Source organism: Oncorhynchus gorbuscha, linkage group LG05 (genome assembly GCF_021184085.1).
Source record: "Oncorhynchus gorbuscha isolate QuinsamMale2020 ecotype Even-year linkage group LG05, OgorEven_v1.0, whole genome shotgun sequence".
Lineage (NCBI taxonomy): Eukaryota > Metazoa > Chordata > Actinopteri > Salmoniformes > Salmonidae > Oncorhynchus > Oncorhynchus gorbuscha.
Window position 1 is genome coordinate 80,260,709 of NC_060177.1, and position 26,401 is coordinate 80,287,109.

Consider the following 26,401-nt stretch of genomic DNA (forward strand, 5'->3'; position numbering starts at 1 on the left):
CCATGTTTCATGAGCTGAAATAAAAGATCCCAGAAATGTTCCATACACACAACAAGCTAATTTTCTAAATTGTTGTGCACAAATTTGTTTCCCTGTTAGTCAGCATTTTTCCTTAGCCAATATAATACATCCACCTGACAGGTGTGGCATATCATGAAGCTGATTAAACATGATCATTACACAGGTGCACCTTGTACTTTGTCACACCACACAATGCCACAGGTCTTAATGTTTTTTATTTAAATTGACTGATTTCCTTTAAAAAACTGTAACACAGTAAAATCTTTGAAGTTGCTGCATCTTGCATTTATAATTTTGTTCAGTGTACATAATGACTGTTGTTTAGGGGATAAGAAGTATAACAAACATGTCAGACAAGTTATTTCCAAATAATTATTCCTACAACCGTTAATTCGAGAGGAATTATATCTGTCAAATGTTTGATGCATCTGTAACCAAGAAAACAAGAACAACATATTTGTCCTATACCACTGATGGCCAAAGAGAACCATTTTAAAATTCGACATATTTATTCATCAAATTAATTTTAAAGATTGAAATGCAATGTAGAGTGTAATGACTGTACATTTTGTGGGAATGACATTGAAACTACTAAACATATTCTATTTTGCTGTGATTGATCATATCACCTGTTTCTGGGTGGAGATATTTTCAAAGAATATGAATTTTGCCAATTTCACAGACAATGATGTCAAATTTGATTTATTTTAAGATGTCAATTATTTAAATTTCATAGACAGTAATGTCATAGTATTTGCCAAATTCTGTATATTCAAATGTAGATATTTGAAGACTATCTTATTATTGATAAGAGAGCTTTATATTTTTATGCAATCATTAAGATTTGTTCAAAACAAACATGCCCTGAAACGCAGTGCTGCCTTTGATACATACAAGCTGATATATATATATATATATATATATATAATGGTATGTATAGTATACAGTATAAGACCCCTGTGACGTTTGTAATATATATTATTATTTTTCTTAAACCTGTGTTCTTGGTTATGTTCTTTGCTAACATAACCAATGCATTTTGAATGTATAATTAAACTTCCGTATATGTTTGCACAGATTGACAAGTTTAATACAAATGAATCAAATGTGCCCAAATGTAGTATGGCTGACGCGCGACCAACTTCGAGCTGCTGGTGTGAGCCAGACGTGCCTAAATGAATATCTCCCCTAGACTTTGCACACAACGGTCATAGGAGGAAACCCCGTCACAGTTGTTTTCTCTCCTTCTATATGCTAGAAATTACACACAGAGAGACACAGGTAGGCCTATTCTTTTAGCCTTTCGGGTTGCCCAAATTGGTCCATATGCCTGCTTTGTTAAAAGTGGGCTATAAAATGAACATGTGTGGTGAAAGTCTAGCCTATGGGCAAATAAGAGACATTCGAGGCAAGACTGCACACGAAAATGGGCGTGAATAGTGTTCAGTAGCCTACTCCTGAACTGAAGCCAGATAACGCTTCAACGGCAAGTCCCAAAATAGCATGGGCAGGGCGGCCTTGGAAAAATGAAGCTACCATGAACTGCTGCGATGGCGACAGATCCACCTATAACGCAACAAATAACGAAGGATCATCGAGAGATCAAGAGACCACCCGTAAATGTTCGTCTTGAGGATGTAGAGGACTGTTTGATTTATGATCGACATGGAGTCTCAACTTTCTTCAAAGAGTTATACCAAGACAGGAAATCAGTCGTTATTTTTGTTCGGGTAGGGAATAGTAGGCTATTTTACGGTATTTTCACATTACACTTTACAAAACATTTAGACTATCCTACATAGCCTACACTCAGAGGTATTTATGCCGTTGGGCCTAGGTTTCTAAACCTTATATATTGATCTAATAGTTGAAAAAGCTAAATGCTTCTGGCAGCACTGCGCAGGCAACAAAGTAGCCTAGCTAGCGTACTGTTCAGCGCAGTCAGACGAGACAGATTTTGAGGACACGACATGCACAGGTGTTCACTGTTCAAAGAGGTGGAGACTATTAGAACGAATAACAGCAGACACGCTTCAAATTCCTAAAGAAACTCTGTATTTCGACAGAATTTCTTGTGCCACACCTGCAAAGAATATGTGGATGATTTGAGCAGAATACCCGCGGAAGTTCTAAAGGTGAGTGGTGAAGAGTTGTTTTTTCTTTGACGTTTTCAATTTCTAATAGGGACACGTTTCCAATTGCTACTTTCTTCAGTCTATAACTGTCTTTAATGAAAAACATTTGTAGTATTAGATAAACTATCATTTTAATCTAGATACTTTAATAATGTTTACATACTGTTTACCCACTATTCCCTACTCTGACATTTCACGTTCTGACATTCTTAATTTCTTTCTTTTTACTTTTTGGATTATGTGCATATTGTTTTTTATTGCTAGGTATTAGGCCTATTACTTCACTGTTGGAGCTAGAAAAACAATAATTTCGCTGCACATGCGATAACATCTCTGAATGTAACCAATAAACTTGGATTTGATTTCAGTGACAAATGTGACATAGCCAACAATATAGGCTATAACTTGTTATGTCTAACTTGATTAATATTTTCATATATTCAATGCAGGAAGCTGGTCTCAGACTGGTTGTTATTGGACAATCATCTCATCATCATATTGAGGTAGGCATATTCAATGTGTCATTCTGTAATTATGTCAATAATACTTGTAAGCGTCTTGTTTGTTGTGTTGTCGTGCAGTGTCTGACGTGTGTTTTCTCTGTGTGATGTAGTCATTCTGCTCACTGACTGGCTACCCTCATGACATATATGTCGACCCAGAGAGATGCATATACAAAAGACTGGGGATGAGGAGAGGAGAGATGTCTGTGGAATCAGGTGAGACATTCATTCTGTCTTTTGCTCTATTCCTGAAATAGCAATAGTCTACTCTACATAAAAGCTGTAATAAAATTAAATGTAAAATAATGTCTGTCTGTCTAGCCAAACCTAGCCCTCATGTGAAGTCAGGTATGCTGGTGGGCCATATGAAGAGCATGTGGAGGGCCATGACCAGCCCTATATTTGACTTCCAGGGAGATCCTCGACAGCAGGGTGGAGCCATAATAGTTGGCCCAGGTAACTGCATTGTGCTATTACAGTGTTGTTGATAGTATTAGCTATAGTTTACAAATAGCCTACTGTAGTACATGTGATTCACATCTTGGGCTATTCTGTAGGTTTTATGCACAGTGGTATATCCCTTTAAATTGTTTAATTTGTCTAAAATTGAGTTTGGTCAGTATCCAATATGGCATATGTTGTGAAGATTTTGCTCTGTCTATTAGTGTGCAAATCTATCGTTTTGCCCAGGCTCTGAGGTCCATTTTGCCCATTTTGATATGAACCGGCTGGACCACATGCCCATCAACTGGTTGCTACAGCTGTCCGGAGTACAACACACACTGGACCTCAGTGATAAGCCAAAGATCATTGTTGTGTAGCCCACTTGTGTATCTGTTGTGTATCCTGCTTATCTGTTGTGTATCCTGCTTTGTTTTTGTGCCATGATGAAAAACATTAATCTCATGTCAATAGTAAAAAAAATGTTTTGAATACAAAAAACAGTTAGCCACCCAGGCTTGACACTGTGTTGGAGATGCATGCTTAATTGTCTGATTATAATCATGTACATAAAAAATACTTTCTTTTTCACTGCTGCATCTTTGTCATAATTGTCATAATTCAATGGCTGACCAATAGGCTTAGGCTATATATCACCCCATCAGACATCAAGTCCTCTACATATTAATTCTACATCATTCTCTAAAACACCATTAAATAACCTTCTCAATAAAAGATTGTTATTACATTGTAATAACGTATCAGCCTATTCTATTTAGGCTATGCCAACCTTTATGTGTATTTTTGTTTTTTTTATAGTAGCCCAACTTCATTGTGTAGCACTAGTGACTAGTGAGGGGCTGGCAACCTCTTACGTCACAGAAGTGGGATTTAGAAACTGGCCCCGTTCACAGACGTCACCAGAGGAAAAACTGAGGGAGAACGAACAACTGTGTTTCGGATGACACTAGCTAAAGAGCAAAAGAGAGCATCAAATAAAGCACCGTAAACTAGGACAACCCCACTGCAACCAGGATATCTTATTGCGCGATTTGGAGATGCTGGCAGTGCATGCTTAAAAGCGAGAATGAAGCGCAAAAGCGAGAAGAGGCGACCCGAGTCAAGGAAAAAGCGTTTTGCAGCTCAAAGAGAGGAGGCGGAGCCAAAGTCAGATATTTACATTAGTATAATATCAGGTAAGAGACTGGGGGAATGGATCCCGTCGTAGGCTACTTACTCTGTTTAGAGCAAGCTTTGTGCAAATACAATAGGCTACCTGGCCTTGCGGTGTCTAAATGCAGATATTAAGATGTGGCTGACTGTTAGACCTACAATTGATTTTCCTGCAGCTGTTTTTGACCTAAAATGGCGACACCATCGGTTCCAAATCGCTAACGCATTGAAGTACAGTATTGACTACATATTATCGTTGGGACACTACGTTGTCCGCCTTTTGATGGCATGTCAGGCATGACAGCCTGAATGAAAAACAACTCATTTAGAGCTTCTATGATGCAGGCTATATTCCTCTTGTGACTTTTCCTAATCTACATTTGGATGCATTTTTATGGATGCATTTTTATGCTGCTGCGTAAATGCAGTGACCAATGCTGCAGTCAGATCACATATACCCCAATTTATTCATTTTCGTCTTGGCCTATTTCTATATTGACCATGAGCATCAGAAAAACCCAGAAACCGTTATGACCCCGAAATGAGAATAGGCTCAAATAAATCTGAATCAAAAGGCTGATAATTAGGCTGTTTTTATAAACCGAGCAGCACTAAATTAAGTTGTCTCACTTGTTATTTTTCATTGAGTTTCTTGCACATAGAAACAATACGTCAATTGTAGGCTATTTGTTAGTCTACCTCCTGCATGATAGGCTACAGTCCTGTAGAACCAACCAAACATTATTGTTCTGTTATAGCTTGGTATGAAAAATTGTTGCAATCAATTCAACACATCGCTTGATCTAACGTGCCCATTCCTCACTTGAGGACTAAGTTGGAAGTGTTCCGTCAAAGTAGGAAATATATTTCTATTGGCCAAGCGAAACTAATCTCCTAGCAACGGCTTGGGCAGCGTTCCAATTAGAATCTCAAATGAACTTTAAAAATCCTCAAGCTAGAATGTAGGATGATTGGCCTGCCAACCATGCAACTGTGTAGCGTTTACCGTTTCCTTGAACCAATAACGTTACGCGAGAGCGTTACATTGTTGCAGAGGGGGCGTTTATGAGTTTCCTTCGTAACTCGGTTTGAGCAGAGTACGTAGCACCTCTCCTATGCGGGCATTTATTTTTTCGTCGCTAAATCAGTTCACGTTTTATTTGTCATATCAGTATATATTGAGAGATTTCGTTAACTGAGACGGACGGTAGACACATTTATAGCCCTTGCCCAGCAAAGCATTATGCTAGGCTATTTAAAAAAAATTGTCACACTTTCTATGGTTTCTGAGTGGTAGTCTATACCACATGCAGTTCGCTTCAGTGGAGCGTTTTAATTTCACGAGATATAGAAAATATATTTTGTTTAACCTACTGAGTGTGTATGTTATTGTGCTGGTCTGTGCCTATGACAGACGTTTAAGTTATTATTTAGGTGCGTCTATAAAGTAAAGACAGCAAGCAATTGCCGTTGAACTTGATTTGGTAACTTATTGTTGGCTCAAGTCGCTATCAGAATGACCGAGGACAATGTCACAAGTAAAAGCATTGAAATCGTCAAAGGTAAGTGCTTTTCTGAAAGCAAACAAAACCTGCAGATTGCAGACATTAGTCCGTCGAGGCATTTCCGGGGGAATTTCAAATTCAAACTGACACGTGTGACGTGTAGGATGTGTTACATTTGTTTTGTCCATACATTGTCCCAATTAACATACATTCAGTCGTAGCTACGTTGTACGTTTGTTTGACTGTCCATATGCCAAGCAAAGCTATTTAAACCCCCTTTCTTGATGTATATTTTTTTTTTCTCAAGATCAACTGTATTTCGCCATACTGCAGCAGAAGATTAAAAGCACAGCTGACAGACATTTCTTCTGCATAGACGAAGAGCTGTCATATGAGAAGTGGGTACTTTATATTACAGGATGTTTGTAGACCATATCCAAAAGACTGTGCCATTTGCAGTTCACTAGTATATTGTTTTGAAATCTGCTCAGTCAGTTTTATAAGCAATTTCAGATGCATTATATATTAATATTTTTGATGTGTCTGTATTCTGTACTTCGGAGGTCATCTATAAAATAGACCTTGGTCTCAGTATGGCTCCCTGATGAAAGGGTTACATAAAACAAATATGTATTTATTTTTCAATCATGAAAGGGAGTTCATGTTGTCAATTGTAATTGTATCTTACCTTGGTCCCACTAATAGTAGGCATACTGTATTGTTTTTATGAGCTCTAATAAAACTTCACTATAAAAAGTTTAGAACACTGTCTGATAGAAGGTGTGGTGTATGAATGTTCATCAGCTAAGAGTGAAGTTCACATAGTGAAACAGGCTCTGAAATATGGTTATTGTCACAATAAATGTCTCCACCCATAGGTCTTCATCTGGGGCTTAATTTTGGGTAGTGGATTAATTGATTAAATCAGTTGGTTAAAAGACCGGTGCAACATTACAGAACACTCTCATATTAATATATAATGTAGATAAGGTATTGTCAAAGAGAATAGGTGGTCATGCAAAAAATAACAATTTTTCTATCTGTAACGTTCTCAATGTTTTGACTTTTTTGAATAGTCTCCAATGAAACTTGCCTTTAACAGTCAACCTAACCTGTCTGTGCCTTGTTCTCTCTATCTCTCCCAGCTTCTATGCAGACTTTGGCCCGCTCAACCTCGCCATGTTCTATCGCTTTTGTTGCAAACTCACTAAAAAGCTCAAGGTAAAGAAACTCAACCTCGACACACACGCTGACAGAGAAATGACAGTTAATAGTCAACAGTTCTCTCAGCCTAACCAAATAGAAGTTATGTCACACTAGTCAGAGAAGGGGTTAATGCTTGTATATTCTGAAGAGAATGTTGGCAGGGTTTTAGATGTCCAGGCCAAGTAGTGATAGTGATGTGTGTAGTGATGTGCAGAATTGTAAGCCTGGCTAACATTGTTATTTTGTTTTCGTTTCACCACATCTGGAGCAGTCATTCACACTAGCAAAGAAGAAGATAGTCTTCTATACCTGTGGAGATAACAAGAAACAAGCCAATGCTGCCTATCTTATTGGTTCATATGCAGTAAGTATTTCTCACTCAGCAGAGAAGTCATACCCGTTGATAGCCCTGAGTCATGATGTATTACATGTTACCGTACACTAAAAGTGCTTGTGTATCTTCTTTTAAAATGTTGCTATCCATTAGTAGTTTCTCCATAATACTTGGCCTGTTTGTTTCAAGGTGATGCATTTGCAGAAGACGCCAGAGGAAGCCTACAGTCTACTGGTGTCCAGGAACTCTACCTACCTGTCCTTCAGGTACACACACACACACACACACTGGAGGAGAACTTCTCAAGAGTACATGTTAGAAAGTAGTGTCTATGACAATTGATCAATGTCATTAAGCTTTTATCATGCTGTGTGGAGCTGTAATTTGATATGTATTTGTACCTTATAAATAGTGATGCACCGATATTACTTTTTTTGGCCGATATCCGATATTTTCCTTGTTTAAAAAAACGATGCCGATAACCGAAATGTACAATTTTATTGGCCTTTGAAGCATTCTAGTACAGTTAAATAGTTAAAAATCACACATGGACCACCGGTTTAAGGCACTGCATCTCAGTGCAAGAGGCATCACTACAGTCACTGGTTCAAATCCAGGCTGTATCACATCTGGCCGTGTGATAGGGTAGTCCGTCATTGTAAATAAGAGTTTGTTCTTAACTGACTTGCCTAGTTAAATAAAGGTTACACACACCACACTGACCAAAAAGTTATTTTGTTGGCATTTACGTATGTTCCCATTACCAGTAAAACATAATCAAAACTTATTTCTTTCACTTACTTGCTGTGCTGTTTCATTGTTCATTTGTTCAGTCATTTCATTTTCAACCAGGATTTCTATGGAACGCTGTTTGGGTCTTTGCTATGGAACGCCGTTGGGTCTTTACGTGTCAAAAAATATACAATTTAACACAATTTGATGTGTCAAATAAGCTTGTTGACCAATCAGGACCTGAATATAACTGCACGTTACATTATAATTTTAACGGGTTCATACATTTTTTACGTAGTTATTACACATTGATTACACTATCACTCGTATTTCATATGTCACAACGATTCATCGATACATATGCTGGTAAAGTTGTCTTGCGCACTTAGTGCTGGTCATTAAAAAAAAGCTAGCTTGCTTATGGATGCAAACAATGTTCTTCCCCAAAAAACATAGCAAAACGACAATCTGTTTCCATAGCTATAGTTAACTAGCTAACTATATAGCTAGGTATCATCTGAAATAACCCTAATTTATAAGACAGTTATTATTTGATTAATGGTGGTCGGACCCATCTATGTGAAGCTAGCCACAATAAGGATTAGCCACAATAGTAGCTAATCCAATCCAAAATTAAATCTAGAATCGGCTTCCTATTTCGCAACAAAGCCTCCTTCACTCACGCCGCCAAACATACCTTCTTAAAACGGACTATTCTACCGATCCTCAACTTCGGCGACGTCATTTACAAATTAGCCTCCAACACTCTACTCAGCAAACTGGATGCAGTCTATCACGGTGACATCCGTTTTGTCACCAAAGCCCCATATACCACCCACCACTGCGACCTGTATGCTCTTGTCTGCTGACCCTTGCTACATATTCATCGCCAGACCCACTGGCTCCAGGTCATCTATAAGTCTTTGCTAGGTAAGCTCCGCCTTACCTCAGCTCACTGGTCACGATAACAACATCCACCCATAGCACGCGCTCCATATCTCACTGGTCATCCCCAAAGCCAACACCTGCTTTGGCTTCCTTTCCTTCCAGTTCTCTGCTGCCAATGAATGGAATGAATTGCAAAAATCGCTGAAGTTGGAGACTTATCTCCCTCACCAACTTTAAACATCAGCTATCTGAGCAGCTAACCGATCGCTGCAGCTTTACACAGCCCATCTGTAAATAGCCCATCCAATCTACCTACCTCATCCCCATATTGTTTTTATTTACTTTTTTTGCACACCACTATTTCTACTTGTACATCATCTGCACATCTATCATTCCAGTGTAAATTTGGCCTATTTATTGCCTTACCACCTCATGCCATTTGCACAAACTGTATATAGACTTTTTTTCTGTTGTGTTATTGACTGTAGGCTTGTTTATTCCATGTGTAACTCTGTGTTGTTTGTGTCGCACTGCTTTGCTTTATCTTGGCCAGGTCACAGTTGTAAATGAGAACATGTTCTCAACTGGCCTACCTGGTTAAATAAAGGTAGAAAAAAATTGAAATTGTGGCCTTTGCGGTTAGCCTTAAAAATAAAAGTTGGGCATAATTCTACTATATGTAATAATTTGCATTACTGTCAATGACATACTTTTATTTTGAAAGCAAACTGCAAATTCCGCTTGTGCCTAATCCTTATTGTGGATATTTTCACAACACATAGCCTGGTGCGGTCAAGCCTCACTAGCCCGATGAAGCTAGCTGGCTGCTTATAACGTTATCTTTGGGCAACAGAGTTAAGTAGCTGGCTACATATTAATTTTTTAATGAACTCAAGTTCAATTTCAATAGGTGAACAACAAGTGGCAACCTAGCTAATACTTACTCACAACGGTTCCTTAATCATTGCTAAGAATAATGAAAATGACTGCAGGTTCTACTGATCATTGTTTTCAGGTTGGTTGTATTTGTGCTAACTAGGTACCAAGCTAAAGCGAGCTTCCCCAGAAGTTGCGGTCGAACAAGTTATACTTTATTACCAACGCGGTATTGTAAACACATGGTTTGTGTCCGGTGTTTGCAGACTTTTTTTGTACAGCTTTGACAGTGCTGCTGTATCTTTTTTGACACGCAAAGACCCAAACGGTGTTCCATAGTATGCATGTCGTGAAGCTAATAGCAGTGACGCTATTACTGTGTTAACTCCGGTAGGGAAACATCTGAAAAATAGAGCACTTGGTAGTGTGTACCGGTGCTTGACCAGTCGGTGAAAGCCAACATCTCCCACAACAGAGAATGGTTGATTGTCAAGGGCAATGAAATCCATTATCTTGGCTTTAATGGATTTAGCCTTTGAGTTGTCTCGTTGAAATTGTGTTACTCTTTCAAATGACTGCTCGATCCACACAGCAGACATTGTGGGCTAGGTTAGGAATGCTGTGTTGCACGTGTAGCGCATCATTTTCCGTGGCGTCATTACGTCATGTATGTACGTTATATAGGTCTGCACGTCAGCTTTGACATCGGTTTTGCACATCAGGGTGTTAAACTAGACATCGGCCAATACCGATGTTGGAATTTTTAGATAATATCGTCCGATTCCGATATGTTCACTGATATATCGTGCATCTCTACTTATAAATGTGGTATGAATGCTTTAAAAATATGGAGTTGATTTGGATTGTTTCTGGTTTGCTTTAAACAGAGATGCCTCTTTTGGAACATGTATGTACAATCTGAACATTCTAGACTGCCTGCGCGCCATATACAAGGTACACTGCTTCAGTCAGTCTGATGTTAGACTAACAAGTTAATTTGCAACTGCACAGTTATGACATTTAAGAAATATTGCGTTATTTTATTTGGAGCATTGAACTCTTAACTTCCATGAATTTTCTCTTCAGGCTCTGCAGTTTGGCTGGCTTGATTTCTCCCAGTTTGATGTGGAGGAATACGAGCATTATGAGGTACGTTTTCATTATCATACTTCAGAATGCAAGTTGAGTAAACATCAATAAGTGATTCATAATTCTGTCCACATCTCTTTTGCAGAGAGCAGAAAATGGAGATTTCAACTGGATTATTCCTGGGAAGTTCCTAGCGTTCAGCGGCCCTCATCCAAAAAGCAAAATAGAGAACGGTATGTGAAACCCTCCACATTAGCTTTCTGCAATCTGAGATTTAAGGACATGCTGCCAAATTGGGATATTTTCCCTACTGAGAATGACTGGGAAATGACCTCCCTTATACTGTGTAGAAGCCTATACTTGCAAAGTGGATATCGAATAACATGCAATATTTCAGTCACAGACCGTAATCAAATAATTGTTTGTTTTACAAGTATACACTGTTCGTACACTTCAGCTACACATCTGTGCACAAATATGTTACTTCAGGTGTACAGATTTTTTTGTATGTATCTTTTTTCAATTACATCTTTCTACAAAACCCTTGTTCTCTCTTCAGGTTACCCTCTCCATGCCCCCGAGGCCTACTTTCCTTATTTCAGGAAACATAACATCACAGCCATCGTCCGTCTCAACAAGAAGATGTACGATGCCAAGCGCTTCACTGACATGGGCTTCGAGCACCACGACCTCTTCTTCGTGGACGGAAGCACGCCAAATGACGCCATCGTCAGGAAGTTCCTCAACATCTGTGAGAATGCAGATGGAGCTATCGCTGTTCACTGCAAAGGTACAAGACCTCATTATGTTATCCTTTTATACCATCTGGAGTTGAGTGGAGGCCATATTTCCCCAAAAATGTGTAGGCCTCTGTCCCAAACGAATGGGAAAGATTTGCACGAAAAGTCTGATCAATAACTATGTATTTAACCAACGGCAAAATGTTTCAGCGGGTCTGGGACGAACAGGCACTCTGATAGGCTGTTACATGATGAAGCACTACCGCCTGACTGCGTCTGAGGCCATCGCCTGGATGAGGATCTGCCGGCCAGGATCAGTCATCGGACCACAACAAAACTTTGTGGAAGAGTATGTGTCTGATTTCTATCTAGATTCAATCCATTGTTGTGACGGATTTTACTGTATAGATCAGTGGTCACCAGGGGAGCCACAGGCAAGCTTTTGTTCCAACCCAGCACTAACGCGCCAGATTCAACTCAAGTGTTTCAGTTCTGGGAGCTCTTTGATTGAGTTGAGGGTCAATTGTTGATCAGTAACCAATTTGTTTGTAGGGAGATGTACAACTTGATTGCTGTTTTTTCTCACGATGCTGCAGTAAGCAGATCAGCTTGTGGTCGGAGGGAGATGTTTTCCGGGAGAAGATGAACGAGCAGGAGAACGGCAAGCTGGCTGTCACCAGAATCCTGTCGGGGGTTGATGATATCACTATCAACGGCAGCAACAAAAGCAGGATGTCCAAAAAGGAAGAGGCAGAACTGGTGAGAATTTTGGAAATCCTTTCTGGTTTTATTTGATGTGCAGAAATTGAATATACCTTCAAATAAAGAAGGAAGGGAATGGTAAGCAAATGTATTCGTCTCCGCTTCTTTTTTTACACTTTGAATGTTTATCTCCCTCTTCTATCTTCCTCAGTATAGTGACGATGAGGAGAGGAATGGCATCACCCAGGGTGATAAACTGCGAGCCCTGAAGAGCAAGAGGCAGGCGAGAACAACTACAGGTTCCCTTTCGTAAGTCTCTGATCTGCCTACAACTCCCACCATGCACCACACTGACTTGTTTCGGGGGGGATAGGAGCAGCCTGTGTAGTCAGTTTAGCCAAGTCATTTTGATGATTAGAGGAAGTTGAGGTTTCATCTGGATTATGACTTGATCCTTTGATATTGTTGTAGGGTGTCCTTTTTTCAGGTCATTTCATGCCCCACCATGCATTCTTGGGTGACAAGTATTTGATTTTTGCCTCAAGATAGCTGGCCCATTATACCCATCTACTATGGGTTTCTACACCGGTTTGGGATGAATGGAGTTTAGCTTAGTTTTACAGCTTTAATTACCTTAATATAACAGTCAGATTGTTCTGTTTGTGCCATGTATTTGGTCTAGTAATCATGGCTTATTTTCCACTGACTGCCTCAGAACCATATCATATAGCTGCCACTCAGGATCCTAACACGAATTGATTGTTGATTATACTGGCTATGTTGAATGACTGAAAGTAGTCATTCAAAGTATGCCTAGTAAAGTATGCCTAGCCCATGTGGGCTAGTATTTTAATGAGTGCCATATTTGCAATTTAAAGGGTCCCATGTTGGCACATCCAATGAGAATCCAAATGAGAATGTTGTTGTTGTGGAACATTTGGTGCCAACATGGACAGTTTGCAGGCAACTGTGTACACCTATGGCTGTGGGTTTTGTTATCCCGTGGCAGGCAAGCGGTAGTACATTGCTGGAGCCTCTTAGGCATCGTGTGGCCAGAGTGCTGTCTGGAGTGTCTGCATTTTAAAATGTAGCAGAGAGACAGAGGGTTGGAAAAAACACAGAGAGAGAGGAAGTGAGGTTTTGTATAATGGAGGTAAGTGCATGTCACTTCCTGTCTGACTAGCTTCCTCTTCCTGTATAAATTGTGCCATGCCAATGGATGTGTGGCTTTTGGGTGACCGCAGTAAGATAAGATAGGCAGTGGATGGATGCATAATGTGATTAATGATTTTGGTCACCTGTTCTGGCACGTGCTGCTTTGATCTGCACAGGCTGGCAAGGGTGAGAATCCACTGTAGGACTACTTGTACTATTGATGTGAGACAGAATGTGGTTTCTCCATCATGGACACACCAATATGCTCTGAGATGCTGTGAATCGCAGGCCAAACCTTAAACTCCTTATAAACTGAATCATAATCTAGCTACCTATTTTTTTAAATATTTTTTTCCCCTCTGTGAAAGGGACTAAAATGCACAATGCAACATTGACTGTGGGCATGTGTGATCTGTTTTTTTTACCAATGCACGACTAAAAGCATGATGTAACCTTTGACATGCATGGCCTCTGTATTGTATGTGTGTAATATGTATTAAGTGTTGGGCCGGGTTGAGTATAAAATGCTGCAAATGTATATTTTTCCATTGTGTTTGTGACTGGGCACTGACGGGGGAACTGTTCAAGCCTGGCTTCCTCCTGCTTAAAAGTCCTCTATTGAACCAAGCTCACATCTGTCTTGGAAGAATCCCTCGGACTCTTGTGGTAGTAAAGGTTCGAGCACCATAGGCTACTTCTGTCCCTTGTACTCTTGTACTCTTGTCTTTGGAATTATATTGCTCTTATTGCCAGTAAGTCTCAATTTATATCCTTAATTGACCACAATGTATATCCTTAATTGACCACTATCTGCCACAGGTACCTTTACAGACTTATGAGAGTAGCCTACATGTGATTGTGACATGCCCTTGGTGTTCTCTGTGGGACAACATTTGGCAGATTTTTATTTATTACTTTAATAAAAAATAATTAGGTGATTTGTATTCTCACACACATTGTGAAGCCAATCTGAAGGTGTGTAGGCCTATATATATCTCAGCAAAAAAAGAAACGTCCTCATAACATAACAAGATTCAACAACTGAGACATAAATTGAACAAGTTTCACAGACATGTGACTAACAGAAATGGAATAATATGTCCCTGAACAAAGGGGGGGGGGGTCAAAATCTAAAGTAACAGTCAGTATCTGGTGTGGCCACCAGCTGCATTAAGTACTGCAGTGTATCTCCTCCTCATGGACTGTACCAGATTTGCCAGTTTTGCTGTGAGATGTTACCCCACACTCATTCCATTGACGATAAATGCGAATCCGACCATCACCCCTGGTGAGACAAAACCGTGACTCATCAGTGAAGAGAAACTTTCTGCCAGTCCTGTCTGGTCCAGCAACGGTGGGTTTGTGCCCATAGTTTTGGCAAGTAGGTCAGAACATCTACTTTGTGCATGGCACAAGTAATTTTTCCAACAATTGTTTACAGACAGATTATTTCACTTACATTTCACTGTGTCACAATTCCAGTGGGTCAGAAGTTTACATGCACTAAGGTGACTGCCTTTAAACAGCTTGGAAAATTCCAGAAAATTATGTCATGTCTTTCGAAGCTTCTGATAGGCTAATTGACATAATTTGAGTCAATTGGAGGTGTACCTGTGGCTGTATTTCAAGGCCTTCCTTCAAACTCAGTGCCTCTTTGCTTGCATCATGGGAAAATCCAAAGAAATCAGCCAAGACCTCAGGAAAATAAAATATAGACCTCCACAAGTCTGGTTCATCCTTGGGAGCAATTTCCAAACGCCTGAAGGTACCACGCTCATCTGTACAAACTATAGTACGCAAGTATAAACGCCACGGGACCACGCAGCCGTCATACCGCTCGGGAAGGAGACGCGTTATGTCTCCTAGAGATGAACGTACTTTGGTGTGAAAAGTGCAAATCAATCCCAGAACAACAGCAAAGGACCTTGTGAAGATGCTGGAGGAAACGGGTACAAAAGTATCTATATCCACAGTAAAACAAGTCCTATATCGACATAACCTGAAAGGCCACTCCTCAATGAAGCAGCCACTACTCCAATACTGCCATTAAAAAAGCCAGACCACGGTTTGCAACTGCACATGGGGACAAAAATTGTACTTTTTGGAGAAATGTCCTCTGGTTTACTGAAACAAAAATAGAACTGTTTGGCCATAATGACCATCGTTATGTTTGGAGGAAAAGGGGGAGGCTTGCAAGCTGAAGAACACCATCCCAACCATGATGTTGTGGGGGTGCTTTGCTGCAGGAGGTACTGGTGCACTTCACAAAATAGATGGCATCATGAGAAAGGAAAATTGTGGATATATTGAAGCAACATCTCAAGAGATCAGTCAGGAAGTTAAAGCTTGGTCGCAAATGGGTCTTCCAAATGGACAATGACCCCAGGCATACTTCCAAAGTTGTGGCAAAATGGCTTAAGGAGAACAAAGTCATGGTATTGGAGTGGCCATCACAAAGCCCTGACCTTAATCCTATAGAACATTTGCGGGCAGAACTGAAAAAGCATATGCGAGCAAGGAGGCCCATAAACCTGACTCAGTTACACGAGCTCTGTCAGGAGGAATGGGCCAAAATGCACCCAACCTATTGTGGAAGGCTACCTGAAATATTTGACCCAAGTTAAACAATGTAAAGGCAATGCTACCAAAAACCATTTGAGTGTATGTAAACTTCTGACCCACTGGGAATGTGATGAAAGAAATAAAACATTCTCTCTACTGTTCTGACATTTCACATTCTTAAAATAGGTGGTGATCCTAACTGACCTAAGACAGGGAATTTTTGCTAGGATTAAATGTCAGGAATTGTGAAAAACAGTTTTTAAATATATTTTGCTATGGTGTATGTAAACTTCCGACTTCAACTGTGTGTGTGTGTGTGTGTGTGTGTGTGTGTGTGTGTGTGTGTGTGTGTGTGTGTGTATGAAGCTATGACTAGGCCTATATATGCATAGTGTCTTTTGAATTCAGTCTTACAGAACTAGAAGCAAGCTTTCATGTTTCCCCAGTTTTAAACCACTCTTAGGCCTATACCTCTGCAATTATAGAAGATGGTAGACTCTGAAAGGTGCTATTATCACTGCATAGTGTCAAAGGCCCAGTCCACCGTTTGGGAAACACTTTTAGCATGCTGTGGAAAACAAGTTGTCTAAAATCAATGACAGAACTTAGGTGAGACTTGAGTAGTTAGTAAAAACCTTGCAGGTACCCCTTTCTGCTGTGGTGTAATGTGAAAAGGCTTTACTTGTTAGCCTGGTTCTGCTAGTGAATATGTAGCCTGGGTGCCTAACAGTTTCAGCATGTAATAATACCACTTTCTTACTTTTGTCAAGCAAGACAATCAGATGGCTTTAGTAGAAAGGGTCTGTCACCCAGGCTAGTGGATGTGTAGGACTCATGACGGGGCATTTCTGTTGGCTGTGCCTGACCCAGTCCGTGGGGAGGAGAAAAAGTGAGATTCTGTCTATCCTTCCTTTCTCTCTGTCATGTTTTTGTTTCTGTTCTGTTTGTTGGATGTTTTCCCCCTCCTCCTTTTAGATGGTTGGTAGCCATGCTGCTCTCGTCCCTGTGTAGCCTTGCCCTGTGGTGGATTGTGTATGGCTTCCCTTCTTCCATCCTGCATTTCTGTATAGACGGGTTAGGATTTCACTGAGCTCTCCTGCCAGTCTGTCCCCCAAACCCTTCCCCCTTCCGGAGTCTAACTGAGAATGCTGTAAGTGTATCCCTTCCTTTCTTTACCCCCTCCTCAACACCAGTTTATGTGCCTGGCCCTGTCTCCCGCCCACCATCCTCACCTAACTTTACACTTCTAAACCGGCTACACGTTTGTCACCCCCTGGCTGCAAAGGAGGTTTATGTTTTTGAAAATGAGGAGGGCAGGAATCACGTTACGATGTGATTCTTGGCTGACAATGGTTGTCCTGAGGTTTAACTTTAGGTACGACAAGTAATAACCATAGCCTTTACATTTCACTCCTTGAATCTCTGTTTTGGAATAATGGTTCCCTTCGCTGCAAAGCCAATGCAAATCCCTTACACACACCACTAAATGTTGCACTTCAATTAATTTATCAAAGGAGATATTTATCAAATTAATAATTAAGTGCCCTAATAAATCAACTAGCTAATATTTTACCTCTCAGGCCTCCAGAACCTGAGCAAACAACAATGCTATTATTGCCTCACATTCCACTTGCTTTGCATCAAACTTTTAAAGTTGGGGATAACTAATTTGAACCTCTCAGAGCCTTAGGTTAATGAATGAGGGTCCATTGCATTAGAAGAATAATTAAATGTACATGGATCAATGATCTTATAATTCTGGAATATTCTGCAGTTGCTGCCTGTTTGCTCTCTCCCTCCCACCTTCAGTCTTGGCATCTCCTCCTGTCTTTCCCCCTCGCTTGCTGTTGGTGTTGAAATATTGTGTGTGTTTGTGTTTATTTACAGACAAGAAGAGAACAAGATTCACACCAGGTCCTCATCACAGTCTTTAAGGTACTTAAACACATCCTGAATGTCTCACACACTCACTTTTTAAATACATGCCCGTTGAGCATCACCATTAAAGTGTGAGTTGTGTGTCTGCTTCAGGATTCTCCTGCAGTCTAGTGGGCCTGATGCCTCAGACAATAGGAAGAGAACCAGAACCTCGCTGCCTGCCAACAGTGTGGGGGGCAGGTTAGTGGCAATGTCTCCAATGAGCCGTCCTAGAGAATTCGAACTACTACTTTCATTGACATGATTTATGTGAAAGTTAATATTGGGGGTGTGTAACTTAAGTTTTGGCTCGGGCACTATTTCTCATATTTACTAGCTGTATATTCATATTAAATGGCTTGCATTGCAACTCTTTGTTTACTCAGTCATACAGAAAAGAGTTGACACGTGTGTAAAGTAAACTGGACAGAACCAGCCATAGCCATTCATGGTTCCAATAACCCCTTCCCTCCTCTCCGCCAGCTCCCTGTGCAGCACCAGACTAGCCAGGTCTCTAGGCAGCATGCATGTAGTGGCCAGCGACAGAGAGCCAGTGTGCTGTGAGTCCAGTGGCTGCCATAGAGACACAGCCAGCAACACAGGCAGCACAGGCAACCTGCCCAACCTAAACATGCTGCAGGCCCCTCAGAAGGCAAGCCCACCTAGCCTCTCCTCAGTCTCTTTCTCTGGGCTCAACCTCATTCTCTCCTACTCCGTTGGTCCTCCACATACCAAGGTCTGCTTAACTGAGCCTTTGCATTTCACATGACCTTCCAAAAACGTTCAAGCTCTCAACGCTCCAGCTCAAGCACTTGGAATACTCTCTGCAGCGCTTCACACTCCCTATGGCTCCGTGCATGTTCTATTAGAATGGCTGATCCAGAAGTATGACTGGCTATAGCTTCTTCTGGACTTTACTGCTCACACGGCCTCCTTGCTTTCAGACACTGGCATCCTGTCATAACCTGTTTGGGATTCTGCTGACATGAATCATTGTTCTACAAGGGGAATCACGTGTCCCTTTCCTTTCCCTTGTTTTCTTCTTTGTAATTTCCCTCTTAACAGACGCACTGTGTCCAGAGGACGGAAAACTCGATGTTCTTTACAATCAATGCGCTTTACGAGACTATGGTATCTATTTCCTTTTTCTATCCTCGTCTCACTGCTCTGTTCTATGCTATTGTTAGTGTGCAAAATGTCTCCAGTCAACCTCTTCTCCTTTTCATTTAGTCCTTTATTACTATTATAATGGAAAGACTGCATGCATAGTCAAATCTGGCACATTTTTGTTTACCCCTAGGGTCTAATGAATAGAAGCTAATGGAGTGTTATTGAGCATTTTGAGGTGTATGATTTGTATGTCCCATTTCTCTCTTCCTGGGTGTAATTGTGTGCTTTCTGTCCCTTCAGTCACTCCATACCCAAAGCTAGAGCTCCTCTACTGCGCTGAGCCTGAGGTTCTGGAATTCTAAGGGAGTACAGTCTACCTGCAGCTCCTGCAAATGGAGATTTTTGTTTTCATTTCTTAAGAGGGACTGGGTTTATTTTACTTGAACCAGTCCAGTCAATTGCTGATTTTAAGGGATGTTGATGAGGAAATGTGATGTCTCAGTTTTTCTTCCCATTCAATCAGATGTAAACCATGTTCAGTTAGTTTGAAATTAATTTGCCATCCCTTTTTATTACTATATATATGTATGTATGTATATATTTCACTGTTTATATCATGAAACAAAACTGTGTCCTGGCCATAAGTAGTGGGAATAGTGCCATTTCAAATGTAACTGCCAAAATAAAGGAAACCTTAAGTAACTGAGGGATTCAAAGTATATTGAAAGGGGGGCAGCTAGCTTCAGTTTGCTTCACATTCCAGCTCACAGGCAGACTACAATGCTTGCGTCGCAAAATAAATGTAGAAATCTATATTATTCAATTATTGCACCCACACTGCTCACGAGCATCTGCGTTGCCATGGGTTAAAATAGAAGTCAGTTCTATTTGTGACGCAGATTGCGCTGCAAGTCCTGCCTCTCCCATCTCCTGATTGGTTTATAGAAGCAGGTACCCATGTACCATCTCATTAGATATACCCACGTGACTGAAAGACTAACGTTAATGCGCCTAATTTATGAACGTTGCCAATCGCAATATAAAGTCAAAAAAAGCCTAGGAGGAGAGATGACTCAACTATTCAGTTGACCGTTTTGTGTGGATTAATTGTCGGAGTAGACCTTGTGCATTTCAGGTAAAATTAGGACAAATTAGCTAGCAAGCTAAATTGCCATAAATGTTTAATGCTTTTGACCTGTCCCCAAATTTTATGTAATTGGTTCAGTGTTTTGATATTTTAACAAGTGTGTCGTGATCGCGTTTGGTGTGGGGGGACAAAATACATTTATGCACGATGGCGCAGGCGCGCATCCGGTTTGGGTTCCGTGTTAGCCGTGCAGTAGCGTGCGTGGGTAAATTCACTGAGGAAGCCAAGCCAGGGAAAAAAAGCCATATTACAACCTATGTTGTGATAATTGTGTTTGCTTTTAACCTATTCGTTCATTAGGCTACCCTGAGGCGACAGGGTAGCCTAGTGGTTAGAGCGTTGGACCCCCGAGTTCAAACCCCCGAGCTGACAAGGTACAAATGTCGTTCTGCTCCTGAACAGGCAGTTAACCCAGGCCGTCATTGAAAATAAGAATTTGTTCTTAACCGACTTGCCTAGTTAAATATATATATTTTTTAAATACACCACCGTGATACAGTGCATTTGGAAATAATTAAGACCCCTTCACTTTATCCACATTTCATTAGGCTATTCAAATCTACACCCAATACCCCATAAGGTATTAATTACATAAGTATTCAGACCCTTTACTGTGAGACTCAAAATTGAGCTCAGGTGCATCCTGTTTTGCTGCGCTAATCCTTTAACAAACATTTATCAAGGGAGGCCAAATGCTTGCTGGCATCAAATTATAAAAATACATGAAATTTTCTTTTTGGGGGGGTCAAACATTTGGGGAAGCCTGGCATTCATGAATTATAAAGGTGATGACGCAATGTTTGGGGGGAATCTATTTCATTGGTCCTAAACTTGAGGCTCAGACAAGTATTAGTGGAGTTGAGTCATTCATTGCAGCATAAAGTGCCTGGCTAAAAGATGAGCCACTTCTGGTTATCCCGAGTTGGAAGTTACCTCAACTCCTCAAACCAGGCATGTAGTATACGCCTCAGGTTTGAGGCAATTTAAATACCCAGTGATTTTGAAAGAGGGGTCTCAGCGGGTGTGCGTGTCTGTCACCAGCTCCACTCTTGTAGAATCTATGCCCAGGCACATTGACACCATTTGGGTGGTCCTATAAAACACTTGAGGTTCCTTTATTTTGGAAGTTACCAGTACATAAGCGTTGCCTGCTTGTTTACGTTGAATGTTGCCACAGCAATCCCGAACTGCCAGACTAACGTCTTATTTGCTTGTTGACAAAGGTCCGTCAGTGCTAGGCACCGCTCAGATTGAACCTTTAATAAGTTGTGAAAAGCCTAGCTCAAGTCAATTTGTTCAAGAGGGCTGTCTAGTTTAGGCGGTATCTTTCTGAATGTTGCATATAGAAATGTAACTACAGTGCCACCCTGAATCTGATTTGCCTGCATTTCTATGCCCTTCTACCCAGTGAAGCGTTTCATCTGTATTTTTGTTGAGATGCTGTACTTAACTGTAAATAAGTCACATTTGATATCCTGAAAACATTTGATTTGTAAAATATTTTTGTACTTGTGAACCATACAATCAGAAGTATTACAGAAAAATAAGTCCTAAATGGACACCTCATTCGTGATTATCATGCACATGGCGTATACCAGCTTTGAAATAAAATCCAACCACTTGTACTCACCATTGTCTTATTCTATAAATTACATGTGACAAACTGAACTCTATTGGACACCCATTACGAGTGCCATTCATGGTTTTCCAAGCTTTGTACTTAAAATCTTACACTTAATTGTGCTAGACAAAAGCAGAGAACAGGTGTAGATAGTTCATCACAGGAGAGAATTGTTCAGTGTGTGCTGTGAAGGTTCTGAACAGTGTCTGCAGCTGTAGATCATAAAGTACATTTACATTTAAGTCATTTAGCAGACGCTCTTAAAGTCACCACAGAACACCCTTAACTGGTAAGATGCAAGTGTGTAAAGTACAAGACAGATTAACAGGAACAGTCTGCCGTTCAGTAAGTCACACCTGGGTGTCGAACAGTAGCTATTGAAAATGTAGAATCATTGGAAAATTGTAAGAAAATGGACTGCCAATATTCTGTCTGGGGCAGGACACCCCTACTGTTGGGCTGTTGTGTCCTTAAGAGGAACAGAGTAAGACAAGACACAAGCCATCAGTGCATTCATCACAGGTCTTATTGAACATTGCTTCAGTCAGAATCCAAGCCAGGAGAAAAAACAAATGTACACAAGACCAGTGTGTTGTCATAGCAACAAACCAAACAGTGCTTATTAGAGAGCAACCCATTTCACCAGGAGGCAAATGTAAACAGGGAATTCCTTGTAATACAATTAATCTCAAGGATGAATTGTATTACAAGGAGTTCCCTATATATAAAAAGGCACACTAAATAGTAACCTATCTCCCCACAGTCAATGCAGGGAAGTCGTCAGGGTCTTCTGGGTTTGGGGCTAGGACGTAAGCCTGGAGAGAAGCACAACAGGACATTAATACAAGTGGGACAGGATAAATTGTTTCATGCTTCTGAAGTCAATTATTACAAATAAATAATCTGACCATTTTGTTATCAGTCATTGTATTTCATTTTAAAAATTGTGTTTTTACCAGTAAATGGTCAAACTTTTGCCAGCAGCTTTCACTTCAAAATAAAACTGGTCTGTATAGAACTCAAACCCCCCCTGCCCTAATGTAACGGTTTCCAGCATCTTGTCTAAAGGAGAGAAGACTTACCCTTTCAGTCACCCCCTCTCTCTCCCCCCTGCCTTGTCCCTTCCCCCCTCGGCTGGGACGCAGCAGGCTGTCAAAGTTGAACTCCACGTGGGAAGTGATGTCATTGGCAGACCTGCGCAGACTGGAGAAGTGACAGTCCTCTTCCTGTTCCTCCACAGACACCGCCTTCAAGTTCTAGGAGAGGAAATGCCAAATGTAGACAACAGAAACACGTCAACTTTAACAGAAATAAATGCCAAATTGTTTATGAATGTACGGGTCCTGCCAAAGGTCAAGATCCACAGCTCTAATGTGAAGTGGTCATTCACCTCAATGCGTTTGGACTTGTGTATTACTCTGGCCTTGGAGGGCACCTTGCAGTCCAGTTTACGGAGGTTAAACTCCACCTTGGGGCGACGCCGCTCCTGCAGGTCCTTCCACTCGTCCAGAGACATCTCCATGGCAACTTGGACCACCACATCCCCCTCCACGTCTGATAGGCTGTGATGAATGGCAGGGATAAATAAAACTGCTAAAAACAAATAAACCTGTTGCACTGTGCATCTTCCCAGTATCTATCAATGTTGTTATCACCCCCAAAAGTTGAGTTGTGGAGGTGCGGTGACTCACTGATTCTCTCCCGCCATCTCTGCTGGCTGTTGGCCGGCCTCAGGTGGGATGCCTCCTGCATCAGGCTTCACATTCACCCCTACATCACTATAGATAAGATCGTAACCATGCTAAACCATCCATCGCTAGGATTTATAATGTAAAAGAGTCAATAACAGGTTTACTATTGTAACTTCTCCATGTGGTAGTAAACGCACCCCATGGAAATAGGGTCTTGAACACAGCCCCTGTTCCAGGACCCACGTCCTCCTCTCTTCTCCTCAAGGGAGACAACTCTGAAAGACAAGAAAACTTCACATTTACCATGTGGTAAACAATGACATTACTTTTACACAAGTCTCATTTGCAACATTGATAAGCACTCACGTTCCACTGTGGCGTTCATATTCTCTCTTGCCCCTCAGGTTGAAGCTACCGGTAGTATCCATGTTTCTGTAGCCACCTCCTTGAACTTGGCCATAAGCATAATGAGCTGGCCTGGGAGAACATAAGTGGAGAAAGTTAATTAAGGTCCTAATGATGGCCATATGTAAACATAAAAATAAAAAATTCACAAAGTAATGAAATAAAGTTTCATTTGAGCATGGCATTTGTAGTATCAAAATTGTAGGCTTCTTTGGCCAAGCTCATAGGATAGCCACACCAGGAAGGCGATGGAACAAGAGAATGTTCCATTTGTCACGTCTCCACAGAAAGGGGGACCCACTTCTGGATGGAGTACTCCGGTGGGTGTTCCTCTTGGTTGGTCCTGCATTCCCCAAGAACACCTCGCCTTGTGCCACGCTCAGCCTCCACCAACCTTCTGGTCTCATTCTGGACCCCTCCCCCTCGGGCAGACCACTTACCACCTGAAAACAGATTGAAATTGAATTGTCAAATTTGTCATGCATCATCTAAGGCAAATGTACTGTAGACGGTTTCTGAGTGGACAATAACATTGTATGCCAATATAGCGTATGCCAATATATCTAGTCTACTGAAACATACCAATTGTTCTGCCACTCATTCTGAATGACATTGCCGCATCAGCACAGTGCTGAAAGCACCTAAATCAACTGAAAGATGGATTTACACAATTTAGAAATAGGACTAGGCAGGCCTGACTGCCAGAATTACGCAGTGGCATTAAGTTATTTTCAGGGTAGAATCATAGCGCCCTCTGCTCGTCAATGCAACCATACGGGTGGTATAACTTGTGGAACGGTCAAACAGGAATCTGTTAAAAAACGCATACAAAGTTGTAAAGCGGCCGAATAATAAACTGCCATTTCATAATTCACTCACCACGTTTATTCTGAAAAATGTCTGTCCTCACTCTGGTAGCCTATGGACAAGCATTAAGAATAAGCTACGAGGGGAGTTGATGCCTATTCGGCAGCTAGTTGGCTAGGTGAATTGATCTTGCTACTTTGTGTGCGTTTTTGTCGGCAACCTTGTACCTTACGAAGTTTTTGGAACAGATTCCTGTTGGAACCTTACACATTATACCCACCCCAACCATACGACAGGAGAGACTTGCAGTAGGGTGCATCTCTATAGTTTGCTGCAGCGGCATCCTTTCCCTCATCTTCGGGGCGGCAGGGAAGCCTAGTGGTTAGAGCGTTGGACTAGTAACCTGAAGGTTGCGAGTTCAAACCCCGAGCTGACAAGGTACAAATCTGTCGTTCTGCCCCTGAACAGGCAGTTAACCCACTGTTCCCAGGCATAATTTGTTATTAACCGACTTGCCTGGTTATATAAAGGTAAAATTAAATTAAATAAAAATTCATTGACGTGAAAGAACTCTGAACCAGGCTTTACCAAGTACTTTCTTTGGTGTCGAGCTAGTAGCCATTTCATTAAATGAATCCATGTGCACTACACACAATTTCCTTTTGACAGAACAGACGCAAGCGCTTTCATTAGCTAGCCAATTAGGCAGTGCCAGCCATTAGTTAACTTTGCTAACTAGCCACCTGCCTGTTTCATTTCCTGGCAGGTTGTCTTCTCGGTCGGCTAAAACGGTGACCCGCCGATCTTTCTGGGACTCCCTCTGTCCAGGTTTTTTAGGCTTCACTATCATTTGGTTTGCTTTCTTTTTCTTCTCCTTCCGTACCTCGGCATGTTTTATAAAGTCGAACGGGTCGGCATCGTCATCCACAAGCTGACAGAAACGATTCGCCACCATACAACCGTAGTCGTCCGGGAGCATTGCTGCATTTTCGGATACGCCAATCAACTTCAAAGCCATGGAAATGTAGCTTGCTAATTTAGCTACAACACAGTACTCATAAAGTAGCGAATATAGTTAAACTGCTGAAGTCAACCCACACGTTGTTAAGGTATAACGAGCATTTTACACGAACTTGCTAAACACCAAGTAGGCTCATATAGTTTGGTCGTGAGTTTAAATGGTTTCACGTGGGGAACGAGAAGAAACCTCGCCCATGTCTGTTTAATATTCATGACTCTTAAAGGAGAAGTATTCTTTTTTTTTACAACCATCTCTATTTCTCCAGAGAGGACAATAATCAAATAAATAATTCGTAATCTCAACACAATAATGATCTCATGATCACAACATAACAAAAGTTGTTTTATCAAGATCATGAGATAAACTATAAATAGGAGTGGACATATTGATGACAGTAGTGTCATAGTCACTGTGTTGCCCAAAGTCGGTCCTGGGCACCCTAGATGCAACATTTTGGTTTTACCCAAAGACTACACAGCTGATTCAAATAACCAACTCATCATCAAGCTTTGATTATTTGAATCAGCTGTGTAGTGCTATGGCAAGAAAACGAAATGTGCACCCAGGGAGGCCCCAGGACAGAGTTTGGGGAATCCTGGATTGGGGCACATAAACTCATC

At 41.0% G+C, this 26,401-nt stretch overlaps 3 protein-coding genes across 7 annotated transcripts; 2 read left to right on the forward strand and 1 right to left on the reverse strand.

Annotated features, from left to right (window-relative positions):
- Positions 1 to 1,267: 1,267 nt before the first annotated feature.
- prxl2c (peroxiredoxin like 2C) lies at positions 1,268 to 3,691 on the forward strand. Its single transcript, XM_046351276.1, has 6 exons — positions 1,268 to 1,751; positions 2,088 to 2,156; positions 2,606 to 2,659; positions 2,770 to 2,875; positions 2,981 to 3,115; positions 3,350 to 3,691. Exons 1-6 carry the CDS (start codon positions 1,572 to 1,574, stop codon positions 3,478 to 3,480), a joined length of 675 nt encoding a protein of 224 aa, XP_046207232.1. The 5' UTR covers positions 1,268 to 1,571; the 3' UTR covers positions 3,481 to 3,691.
- Positions 3,692 to 4,028: 337 nt separating this feature from the next.
- Positions 4,029 to 21,866, forward strand: LOC124036556 (dual specificity protein phosphatase CDC14C-like). 5 transcript variants are annotated; one of them, XM_046351269.1, is made up of 17 exons: positions 4,029 to 4,296; positions 6,086 to 6,176; positions 6,924 to 6,999; positions 7,256 to 7,348; positions 7,508 to 7,584; positions 10,702 to 10,768; positions 10,901 to 10,963; positions 11,049 to 11,136; positions 11,463 to 11,693; positions 11,854 to 11,992; positions 12,240 to 12,402; positions 12,557 to 12,654; positions 17,950 to 17,997; positions 18,094 to 18,180; positions 18,463 to 18,631; positions 19,045 to 19,110; positions 19,390 to 21,866. In XM_046351269.1, the coding sequence occupies exons 1-17, from the start codon at positions 4,188 to 4,190 to the stop codon at positions 19,408 to 19,410; spliced, it is 1,686 nt and encodes a 561-aa protein (XP_046207225.1). In that variant the 5' UTR covers positions 4,029 to 4,187; the 3' UTR covers positions 19,411 to 21,866. The 5 variants fall into 5 exon arrangements, with proteins under 5 accessions (XP_046207225.1, XP_046207227.1, XP_046207229.1 ...); XM_046351270.1 differs by lacking the exon at positions 4,029 to 4,296 and adding an exon at positions 5,269 to 5,835; XM_046351271.1 differs by lacking the exon at positions 19,045 to 19,110.
- Positions 21,867 to 22,360: 494 nt separating this feature from the next.
- Positions 22,361 to 25,948, reverse strand: LOC124036557 (intracellular hyaluronan-binding protein 4-like). Its single transcript, XM_046351275.1, has 8 exons — positions 25,508 to 25,948; positions 24,255 to 24,396; positions 23,915 to 24,025; positions 23,746 to 23,823; positions 23,549 to 23,635; positions 23,248 to 23,419; positions 22,940 to 23,113; positions 22,361 to 22,672 (listed from the first exon to the last, which is right to left on the reverse strand). Exons 1-8 carry the CDS (start codon positions 25,776 to 25,778, stop codon positions 22,607 to 22,609), a joined length of 1,101 nt encoding a protein of 366 aa, XP_046207231.1. The 5' UTR covers positions 25,779 to 25,948; the 3' UTR covers positions 22,361 to 22,606.
- Between the last annotated feature and the right edge of the window lie 453 nt (positions 25,949 to 26,401).

Bases quoted from the DNA above. Each gene is read 5' to 3' on its own strand.
- prxl2c (XM_046351276.1), top strand. From the start codon at position 1,572: ATGGCGACAGATCCACCTATAACGCAACAAATAACGAAGGATCATCGA. The intron at 2,157-2,605 runs GTGAGTGGTGAA...TATTCAATGCAG, and splicing joins TACCCGCGGAAGTTCTAAAG to GAAGCTGGTCTCAGACTGGT. The intron at 2,876-2,980 runs GTGAGACATTCA...CTGTCTGTCTAG, and splicing joins AGAGATGTCTGTGGAATCAG to CCAAACCTAGCCCTCATGTG.
- LOC124036556 (XM_046351269.1), top strand. From the start codon at position 4,188: ATGAAGCGCAAAAGCGAGAAGAGGCGACCCGAGTCAAGGAAAAAGCGT. The intron at 11,137-11,462 runs GTATGTGAAACC...TTCTCTCTTCAG, and splicing joins AAAAAGCAAAATAGAGAACG to GTTACCCTCTCCATGCCCCC. The intron at 18,181-18,462 runs GTTAGTGGCAAT...CCTCTCCGCCAG, and splicing joins GCCAACAGTGTGGGGGGCAG to CTCCCTGTGCAGCACCAGAC.
- LOC124036557 (XM_046351275.1), bottom strand. From the start codon at position 25,778: ATGGCTTTGAAGTTGATTGGCGTATCCGAAAATGCAGCAATGCTCCCG. The intron at 24,397-25,507 runs GCAGGTGGCTAG...ATCTGTTTTCAG, and splicing joins CCTGCCAGGAAATGAAACAG to GTGGTAAGTGGTCTGCCCGA. The intron at 23,824-23,914 runs GTGAGTGCTTAT...CTTGTCTTTCAG, and splicing joins TATGAACGCCACAGTGGAAC to AGTTGTCTCCCTTGAGGAGA.